This window comes from Canis aureus, chromosome X (assembly GCF_053574225.1).
Source record: "Canis aureus isolate CA01 chromosome X, VMU_Caureus_v.1.0, whole genome shotgun sequence".
NCBI lineage: Eukaryota > Metazoa > Chordata > Mammalia > Carnivora > Canidae > Canis > Canis aureus.
In genome coordinates, this window is record NC_135649.1 from 87,435,631 (window position 1) to 87,446,951 (window position 11,321).

The 11,321-nt window shown below is 43.6% G+C and overlaps 1 protein-coding gene across 1 annotated transcript; it reads left to right on the forward strand.

Moving 5' to 3' along the window:
• The first annotated feature begins 10,076 nt into the window (after positions 1–10,076).
• Positions 10,077–10,994, forward strand: PPP1R2C (PPP1R2 family member C). The gene has a single exon (XM_077887851.1). The coding sequence runs from the start codon at positions 10,185–10,187 to the stop codon at positions 10,809–10,811; it is 627 nt and encodes a 208-aa protein (XP_077743977.1). The 5' UTR covers positions 10,077–10,184; the 3' UTR covers positions 10,812–10,994.
• Positions 10,995–11,321: the final 327 nt, after the last annotated feature.

Genomic DNA, 11,321 nt, shown 5'->3' on the forward strand with positions numbered 1-11,321 from the left:
GCTTCCTGAGGAGCCTGCTTCTCCCTCTGCCTATGTCTCTGCTTCTCTCTCTGTGTCTCATGAAAGAAAGAAAGAAAGAAAGAAAGAAAGAAAGAAAGAAAGAAAGGGCTTAGGAATAATCTTTGACCTTCCTTCTAATTGCCTAAAAGAATTTGGATAGAGGACCTATTCCAGAGAAGGAGCCATAGATAACTACAGTATAATGTGAACTAGGTGTGGTAGACAGAAAGGAACCTAGTAAAGTCTATTAAAATTCCTATGTGTCTCTTTGCTTCTGTATGGTCTAGGAAATATTTGTTTAACAAACATCTACTCTTTTTCACCTTCCTATGAAATATCTTTCTTCCATTTGAAGTCCCAGACTTTAGGCTCCTTATTTCTGGACAACATATAAACCTTAACTGCCTGACTGCCTGGGGCCTCATATTCTTATAGAACCCCCATGTGTATGTAATTAAATTTTATTTTCTCCTGTTAGTCTGTCTCATGTCAATGTCATTGTTAGACCAGCCAAAAGAATCTTAAAAGGTAGAGGAAAATTTTTCCTCCCCAACAATGTCAAGGAGAGTAATATGGGGATAATCATAAATTACTTTGATTCATAGATATAGATAGAACTAGAGAGAGAAATATACATACATATACAGTTACAGTGGAAGAAACTTGGTGATTAACTAGAATTGGTAACAAATTTCCTGTGACATAATTACAAAACACTATATGTCTAAATACTATAGGTTAAAACAAACAAACAAAAACAAATAAAAACTGGTCTTAGACTTTGCTACTCAAAATATGCTCCAAAGACCAGCAGTCTTACCTGGGAGCTTGTTAGATCTGCAGAATCTCAGACCCCACCCCAGATCTGCAGAATTAAAATCTTCATTTTAATAAGATCTCCCAATGTTTCATAAGCATGTTCATGTCAAGAAGCACTGGCCTAGGTAAATGTTGAATTCTTTCTAAGTCACAGACTTGGGAAGCCTAGGTAAAAATGACAGGACTGGGTATGACATCAGCACCTGCAATAAAATCTAGCCTCGTATCCCTGCTTCCATGCCTCCAAAATTTCAGATGACCTTTTGATGACCTGTTATCCTTCAAGCATGGCCATGCTACCAAAAGAGACAAACTATTTTCTAAAGAACAGTTGCTACTCGGCACTATGTTGCTGACAGATTGTTTCCACACAAAATTGAAATTCATAACTCAGGCATCTGCTCTAACTTTCCGGATTCCAAGCATTAGTTGCGACAGTTTTGAGTTTGTGATTTCATCTTCATACCCATCCTCATCCCCATGACTGTTGGCACATATCTAAAGATCTATTGGGAAATGAAACCATAAAAACAAAATGGTACTATAATTTGAAAGACAAGAGTGCTTTGAAACTTTTCATTATGCTGTCAAAAAAGAAAAACGGTGTTTGTAAGTATTCAATACTTTATGGTGGTTTTCTAATACATTACTTCATGCCTGCACTGTGATACTCAGTATCAATTTTGCGGCAATGCATTATGTATGCATGTATGTCATACTAATGATTTTCATCTTGTAGTTCAGAACTGATCTGAAAATGACTTTCTCTGCTACAAGTTCCTTGATGAGCAGACAATGGGAGGGACTTTTTTCTTTGTCAGAAGATTGGGTCACTAATTCAAGAAGCCTACTGAAAAGAAATAAACCTCATGATATACCAAATTTCATTTTCTTCATGTTCCTTTGCTTTTCTCTTTTTTCTCTAAAGGAAAAATTTCAAGATGCTTTTGAAAATATTACCAGTCCAAGCTTAAATTTGTAAACCTGATTCTTCTATTTTGCTTTGGCTATTGTCTTCTCTTTGGTCCTTCAGTGTTTTGTTTTGTTTTTTAGAGGCCATGCACCTCAGTTTCTTGTTGATACTCAGGAGAACGTCATCTTAATAATAGTTATAAGTGGCCCAAGAGTCATTTCTTATTAGGAGATGACAGGCCTTGTCATACACAGTACTTCCCCATGAAAAAAAATAAAATGAAAAAACGGGACTTTATTTCTGAAATATCTGGAAGTGTAATGGCACAGAGAAATGGAAAATGAAACAATTCAGGTCACAACTGACCCTAATAAGACTTAAACAAACAATGGAGACAGAGATATATTGCCTGAGCCATGAAGTAATATTCTGTTTTATCTTTTGTTACGTGCATATTTCTCAAAAAAAAAAAACCCCAGATAATAAAATGTATTATTTTGAGCACAATTATCTGGAGTGACCATTTATATTGGGATGGGAGCTAGTCCCTTTGAAGAGTTGTGTCCATCTACTGCTTGAGGATTTTCTATTAGGGCGAAGACAGCCATCAGCTGGAACAGCCCCAAACAATAACTGTCTGATGGACATGTTTGCATTGATCCCTGCTATTTATTAACAAAAGCATTATCAAGCCCTTACTGTGGGCATTAGGAGTTACAGAAGACATATAAGACTTCAAAAACAGGATCTCTACATGTGAGGTACTTTCTGTCAAGCTCTAATTGAAGTCCTTGTGAAAATTGGGCCATGAGAACCACTGAAATTGGCTCTTGGATGAAGCATGCTTGGACAGATATGGCCAGTCTAACCTGCAGAGGACCATCTGTGAGACAAGATTTCAAAGGTGCCAAGAAAGTTGCACTATCCAAAAGAATATACCCTGCAACCATTATCAGATGCCTAAAATACCACCAACCCAACCCACTATCCTATCAAGTATATTTAGGTCTGTGTGTAACTGTATGCAACTGTTACAATGACAATTCCCTGGGAAAAACTATCAGCTAAGAGAAATTGACTCTGCCTTTGAGGAATCATTATTCATGTGGCTCTGGTTTGTACTGAGCAAGTGCAGACAATAGTCGAGAATTAGTTAGAGGGAATGCCAGGGGAACCCACCCTGCCTACTCTTTCTTCTACTTTTCTTTCTACGTATGCAATCAACTCAAGTAGTCGGTATAAATCTTTGATTAAGCAAAGAGCAGTGGTCCATTCTTGTATCTAGTTATAAAGGGAGTAGTCACTCTGCTGTTGCAGTATGTTATGAACCACTTCCTCAAAGGCCATTTGTACTCATCACCTACCACAGACCACCTTCTCCATCTTCTGCCTGAAGTCTCCTTCTCTGGCTTTTCTTTTTTTTTTTTTAATATTTTTTAAATTTATTTTTTCATGAGAGACACACACACACACACAGAGAGAGAGAGAGAGAGAGAGAGAGAGGCAGAGACACAGACAGAGGGAGAAGCAGGCTCCATGCAGGGAGCCCGATGCAGGACTCGATGCGGGACTCAATCTCGGATTCTGAGATCATGCCCTGAGCCAAAGGCAGATGCTCAACCACTGAGCCACCCAGGGGTCCCCTTCTCTGGCTTTTCTTTACTTCAGTGCTTAGTTAAGAAAACACCCACTCTACAAGGCCTTCATGAATTCCCCTGTCTATATACTGCCCATTGTACTTGCTCATCTTTCCAGAGTGTAGAGCACAGGGTCTCCAGCAGTGGACCTGGATTTGTCTGAGTCACCTGCTAGATGAGGCAAGACCATGTTCTACTCCACTGGTTTTCAATGCAGCCCCTGGCCCAACATCATCAGCATCATTTGGGAACTTGCTAGAAATGCATACTCTCAGATTCCTTGTGCTCTAGACCTACAGAATCAGAAGCCCTTTGGCGGGGGGACCCAGTACTCTGTGTCTTAACAAGCCCTCCAGGGAGTTCTGCTGCACGTTGAGGTTTGACAACCACTGTTCTACTCTCTTGGACTCCCTCCTTCCTGTCAGTGTGTCTTGGTGGCTGCCATGAACTGTTTTGCTGGCTCTGTTTAAATACAACCAACACATAGGCCTGACTAAGATGGAACCAAACTTCACTGCTAGGTTTACTTCTGTTTATTAGAGCTGAAACGTGTTAACCTTACTTACTGGACTGGTTGTCAGAAAGGAAGAAGATTCTGTCAGGTTACATCAGCCAGAATAAATTGCCAGCTGACAATCTTTGCATGTGGTAGTCACAAATACTATAAATCATTGACTGGAATTCGGTGACAGCTTCCCTGCCCCACCTCCCTGCAGACAGCATCTTGTTAGTGAGTCATGGGGATGCTAACAATATATTTACTGCAGCTTCTAAGAAATCTGACGATTCTGTGAGTTATTTTTCTTTTTGCGTGTGAAACATCATAAAAAAGACTTGCAGTGTTTCATTTCTTTTTCTATTACCCTCTCTTGCTGTTTTTATAATGCTCTTTCTAAAAAATATAGATATATAATAACAAGGAAATTTGTTTCTCGAATAGAATGGATCACACATTGGGTTATATCTCCATGTGTGTGTTTTTCTCCCCAGCCATATTTGTACACATGGGAAATAATCCTGTCTATAATGTCATCTTTAAAGGGCTGCCTCCAGGAATCTCAGTGTTGTTGGCAAAATTGAATTTTGCTGCCCTGGATCACATTATTGCTTTTCTAATTTGACTATGGTTCATCCAGAACTAGAAAACTTGGTCAGCTGGCCTATTGATTCCTTGCCCAAAAAACTTTTCCAATTGTGCCTGAAGCTGAGCTTGCACCTCATATTTTAGCTTGCTACCCGGAGGACACAAGGTTCAGGATTTCAATCCTTCTGAAATGGTGGTTGTTCTGTTTCTTTTGCTTTTTTTTCCCCAAGGGCCAGTGCTACTGGAGAATGGTGCAGGCAAAGAAGGCAGAGATGAGAAATGGGTTGGATCTAAACTTGGGAAGGTATCTGATTTGAATATGAGAACGTGCTGGGACCCCTACTCCCACCACTTCTAGAAGGGGCGTGTAGCAAGTGGGAAAGGGCACTGCTGTGGCGGTCCAAGAAGGCCTGGATTTTATTGCTGGCTGTGGCACTCACTGCCTGATCCTGAACAAGCCATCATACCTTTTTGATCCTCAATCTTCTCGGCTAGGCAATGGGTCCTCTGGGACTGCTACAGCAGTGCACTTTCCCATGTGTTACACCCTTTTCTAGAAGTGGTGGGAGTCAGGGGTTCTAGCATGTGTCTCATATTCAAATAAGATACCTCCCAAGTTTAGATCCAACCCCCTTCTCATCTCTGGCTCCTGAGCTTGGCTGAGATAACTTTCAGGATTTCCATCAGGCCAAAATAATACATACTTTCTGGAATCTAACTTTATGTGTATATACGAAAATAATTGATAAAACCATATTCTATTTTATCCATAGCTCCTTCCCTGACCAAGCAGGGTCAGAAGTAAGAAGAGGAACCCCGTTTCACTTTCCTATGAAACATCATAGCATCCTTTAGGGAAAAGGAAGCACACTTCTCTCCTACAACCTCTGCAGCCAATCCCTGAAAGGCCTGTTTTCTGATATCTTTGACTTTTCTTTCTGTATAACTGCTGCCAAACACTCCCACAGATGACCTTTCTCTTTATTTAATATTCCCAAACTGGATTATTCCCTTGGAGGGGGGCTAAGTTGATGTTGACTCTGTAACATCAGAAATTTTCAGTGATGTCCTGTCTCCTTTGTGACCCGCTCTCAATGAATGTGATTGTCAATCACTAGGGTAGAAAATCTCAAGACAAGTGACCACTCAGAAAATCAACACTTGGCATAAGCAGACACTCATGCTCTGGGCAACAACTCACTTTCGTGGCGGTTTTCAAATTAGCCCCATTCCTTTGGGCCCTGTGATGCCTCAGGAACCACCTCTGAGGTGCCAAGGGATGATAACCCTGGAGTCCCCACTTCACTTAGACTAACTCCATTGCTTTCTTAAGCTCCAAAGTTATCAATTGTTGTTCTGGAGTTCTATGTAATATTTCATTTGGAAAAAAAGTTTTACTGCTTTCAAACTTTTAATGAAAAATATAGAAAACCATCACCTCACTGAACCTCTCTAGATGAGCTCATATTGTCAGACTCTTCCTTTCAAAAGATTTCTGTCCACTTACCTCAGTTCATTCACCTGCTTTACAGAAATAAGGGCATGTGCCAAAGTTTGGACATGTGTCAATTATATGTTAGGTGTGGGGGAACTAAAGATAAGACACACAATCCTTCTTTTAAAAAAAGATTTTATGTATTCATGAGAGGCACAGGGAGAGGGGCAGAGACATAGGCAGAGGGAGAAGCAGCCTCCCTGTGGGGAGCCTGATGTGGGTCTTGACCCCAGGACTCCGGGATCACAACCTGAGCCAAAGTTGTCAGATGCTCAACCACTGAGCCACCCAGCTGCCCCAAGATGCACAATCTTTGTCTTAGTCTGGGTTCTGCCAGTAAAAGCAGAGCTGGAGTGAAAGACTTTTATCTGGGACTGTGAGCCCAGGGAGCAGGATAGCAGGGGAAGGTTTGTGAAGAGGGATGGGAGGAAGCCAACAAGAGGCTGCATCAGCACATTGGCCATCCATTCCCAATGCTCCAGCAGAAATCCAAAGTGCAGGGAATTAATGCCCCTCCCCACTCGCAGCAAGCGTTAAGTAAAGATGGCAGCAGTTGATGCATAAATATACTATAGCACTCTCACTCATGAGGTGGAGGTGAGCCACGGAGGTCCCTCCTCTTCATTGACTCCCAGTTTCCCAGCACGATTTAGTTCTAGTGGCCTACAGGAGGAACTGTTTTGGTGATGTGCCATTTGTCTCCTGACCTCCCCTCTCTCACTTCCCCACTCCATTACCAATGTTCTCTGCCAACCTCTTCCCAAGTATAGACTACTTGCACTTGAATCCTTGGCACAAGGTTGGTTTGTAAGATAACCGATCTAAGATAGAGATATTTAGCAGAATGTCAGAAATCTGGGTTTGGAATATTGGAGAGAGAAATTGAGCAAGAAACAGATTCAAAACCAAAGAGCACTTTTGTTTTCATACTATGTATCCAACATAATTCTCCAAGTACTATGGATAATTCTTAGATAAACTGATGCAGGGCTTAAGATACCACATGGCTAAACTAGTATTAATCTCCACTTCCAGTAGCACAATTGGTCCCCGAATAGCCCACTACCATCTCTGAGTTTTACTAATGTCTCACTAATGGCAACCAGTGGGACATCTAGGATATCTTCCTTGTTGGTAAAAACTCTTGGTTTCTTAGGTGTTCCCACCTTTACTTGGGAATTTCTTTGTTCCTGGCCCGGTTCTCCTTTTGAACCAACCCCCATACTTACAGTGCTTGGAGAATGTCTCCATAGAAAAATAGGTGATTCTCAAGGGAAGAAACAAACCTTTGGAGTCAATCCACACTCTGCCAAATACTCTGATCCTGTGCAAACGTGGGAGGGTTCAAATGACATTTTAAATATCAATATTATTTTTTAAATGATTTTTTAAATGGCAGTGATAGAACAGCATAGATACTTAGATGTATTCATCAAACATTAACCCAATGAGGACCACCGAAGCACCACTTTGCTTTTTTGTGCATTTGAAACGAAGGTTCTAGTCTTGGAAATACAATGGATGGTCACTAGATATTTGTTGAAAGAACTTTCTAGGCATACATCTAAATTTTATATAATGTATCATTGACTGGGAAAGTTTTAGTTAGCCCTGAAGAGTGTGTGTGTGTGTGTGTGTGTGTGTGATGGAGCTTCAGACATATCTGCTCAGCTCTTGTCCTAGGGCAATAACAAGTGAATCACGTAAAGAGAGAGGAATGTTGGAAAGCCTGCTGATCTTTTCCAACTCAAGCTTGTGATAACGTTACTGAGATTGAGAATTTTTAGCTTGATAACAAGAACTCAAAATTCGGGTTTTTCTTAGGGACTCCTTCATTAATTAAGCAGATAATGAGCAAATGGTAGGTGAAAAAGAATTACTTTTAAGTAACGTACAACGGAAATCTGTCAGGCCTGGTGGTTTCCTTCTTCAAACCATTTTGTTTGTGGCCCATGTAATAGGTCACAATCACAGTGCTCCTGCCCAGCATGAACTGCCTTTGTGCTACTGAAAAGATGAATTTCAGAAGATGTAAGAACTACCGGATCGCTGACTCATTATATATTGAGCAGCTTGTATATTCAGATCACAGTATGTGGGGGTGGGTGCTGTGTATGGACAAAAGCAAAATCCCAATGCACTGGAATCAGCGTCTCCCTTAACATCCTGTTTACAGCTAAACATGTACAGACCCACTGTGCCTACCAGCCAGGAGGACAAACCACGTTTGTGCAGATCTGTGCTGCTTTTCAGTGAGGCTTTTTAGAAGGGTAGCCCGGAGTATTTTTGAATAATGAAGGTTATTTTTTCTTCCCCCCACATACCGGAGGGTTTTCCTATAGCCTTGACTATCAGCTTTTGAATCCCTGAAAGCCCTCACCACATAATACAGCTTTTTTTTTTTTCAAAGAGTAGGGTATCAGGAAATTCTTTTTCTGAGATGAATAACACAGTTTTAAAGTGATTGCAGAGTTTCTGAAGTTAGTAGGACTTTGGAGAATACAGGACAACTTGAACTCAAGGTGCTTGAGACCCTTGTAAAAGTTTTATGGTTCTTTCATGCTTTTGCTTTTGTGGTTCACAAATGCAGAAAGACCTTGAGGGAGAGAAGAGGAAGCAAAATGTTATCAGAAGGAAAAAAAAAATCTTGTGAATACTACCTGGAGGGGAGAATGTGAAACTGGATCTTAATTTCCTTTTTGTTTTTCTTTTTTTTTTTTTAGAAGAATGTCACTGCCTATGAAATATGAGGCCTGTGAAGGACAAAATGTTCCAAAGTCACTCCTCTAACAGCCCCCAAATTCCACATACGGGTTTTTTTTTTCTTCCTCACGTGACTGATTGGCCAAATTGTAGGACTGTAAAGGCTTTTCTCTGTTCACACATCTCATTCTTCCAGTTCCCCATCACCTCTCATTATTCACTAGATAAATATTCTTGTAATACCTACTATGTGCCAAGTACAGCGTCATGTTGTGAAGATCCAGAGCGGGAGATGATCATGAGCCAAAAAAACACATCTTCCTTCCTCTCTCAGAGTTTCCCATCTAGCGTCCACAGATAGTATAATCACAAGTGCCAAGGAAAATAATAGAGGCCATGATAGCACAGGAAGGCCTGTCTGCCCTGGGGCTCGGGAAACAGGCCCGCATAAGGCAATCATGTTTGAGCTGAAAACTGAAGGGGCATTCCAGACTGAGGGAAGAACCTGGAAATGGCCTCTGGGACAAGAAGGAAGGTGGATGCTACTGGCCACAGAAAGGCCAGAATTCGAAGGGGCGGGGGGGGGGGGGTATATGCTCCAGATGTATGTCTGAGCAGTTCAGAGAGCTGCCTATTTTGATCTCTTCTGTTTTTTTGTCTTTATGTTACAGAAAATGGGCAGCTGTTAAGGGGTTTGAAAGGGAGATATGACAAGATTTGATGGGTGTTTTGGAAAGACCACTCTGGCTAGAAGGTGGATAAGAGGTTGGAAGGCAGCAAGAGGGGTTATGGGGGGAGCAGTTCAAAGGCTGTGGCTGTATTCCCTGCAAGAGATGGTAGTGACTTGAAATGGGGTGATGGTGAAAGAGAGAGAATCGGAGAGTTTCTTGAGATATTTAGGCCAGTGTCTGAGGGCTGGATTGGAGAGTAAGGCATGGAGGATGATGCCAGGTTCCAGCTGGTGTAAGTGGCTGGATATGGGGCCATTAACCAAGAGGCAGAGTAGGAGAGGAAGACCAGGGGTTGTGTGTGTGTGTGTGTGTGTGTGTGTGTTTGTAAGTAGGTAGGGGAGAGGGAGATGTGCATGGCAACAGAAGGAAGGAGCAGAAGATAATCACCCCTACACCTCCAATCTCTCCAGCCATAGTAATGACTCAAATTTCTGACGGGACCCACAATGAGACATGTTTTACACAGCCTCCGGCACACAGACAGGCTGCACAGACGTTCACAACACAGTGCTTTCTTGTTTCGAGGGCAATGTGGGGACACTTCCTATATTACTCCTTCAAAAACCCCCAAACCCCGGCAGGGCCTGCAAGGCGGTGATGGCGGCCATGACGTGGGCCGTGACGGCAGTGGCCACCTCTGTGGCGTCGTCTGCGTTGTCCTTTTGTGACGCAGGGTCAGAGTCAGACCGCCAGCGCCTTGGGACCAGCGTCCAGAACAGACTGAGCTGCAGTTTCAGCCAGGAGAGCGGGCAGGCGTCTGCGGCGGCCCAACCCTCGCCCCGCGGCCCTTGGCTCCTCAGGCATGGCGGCCTCCGCCGCCTCGCACCGGCCCATCAAGGGGATTCTGAAGAATAAAAGCTCCACTGCTTCCTCTGTGGCGGCCTCCTCCCCGCAGTCCGGAGGGAACATCCAGGAGGTACGGAGAAAAAAGTCCCAAAAATGGGATGAATCCAACATCCTGGCAACACACCGTCGGGCCTACAGAGACTATGACTTAATGAAGATAAACGAGCCCAGCAGCCCCCACTGCGGCCAGCGAGACTACGGAGAAGACCCAGGGAGCGACTTGGACGCAAAGGACACCATGAGCCCGGACGTCGTAGCTAAGAACCTGGCCGCCAGCGGGACCTCGCGATGGAGCCGTCAGGTGGGGGAGCCCGACAGTGATGGAGCACACAGTAGCAAGACCTTTTTCGACGCGCAGGAAAAGCAGCGGCAGTTCGAAATGAAAAGGAAACTACACCACAACGAAGGCCTGAACATCCAGCTGGCCAGACGACTCATCTCCAACGACCTGCAGCACGAGAAAGACGAGGATGACAACGGAGGAGCACCACGTGGTGCCAGCGAACACAGCACCGGCCTGGAAGAGTCCTCGGATGAAGTTTCTACAAGCGACGAACCGCAAAGCCAGCCGTCCCACAGCTAGCTGACCGTCGCTCCGCCCCGCCGCCGCTGGCCGCCTACCGCCCACCCGGTGGCCGCGACGCAGCGCTGCTCGTTCTGTCAAGTCCGGGCCGCAAGGGCCGGGCCGCCCGGCAGTCCACCTGCCCCTGGATCACTCCATGGTGAACTTCTAAAACGACACATTAAAGGCAGAACGACTGCTTGATGCTGTTGGTGCGTGGTTCCTTGCGCCAGATGCAGATCCTGGGAGCGATTTCAAACTGCGTTCCTTAAAAAAAATACGCTGGGTGCTGTATATGTTAGATAGCTCCCTAGATGTGAAGGGGACTAACTTATGCTCGCTTGTACCTGTGCTAGCTTCCTTCATGTGTTCGCTTTTAGAGAAAGGTTTGGTTACGAAATCAAAGCGCAATAGGTACAGTTAGGTTACTTAGTCTGATGAATATTTGGGCTGAAAAAACACCTGTCTTTGGGGGGATTTGCCTGTTTAACTGGGTGGGGCAAGAGTTGCGTTTCCTTTGGCTTAGTGCCT

Bases quoted from the DNA above. Each gene is read 5' to 3' on its own strand.
- PPP1R2C (XM_077887851.1), top strand. From the start codon at position 10,185: ATGGCGGCCTCCGCCGCCTCGCACCGGCCCATCAAGGGGATTCTGAAG.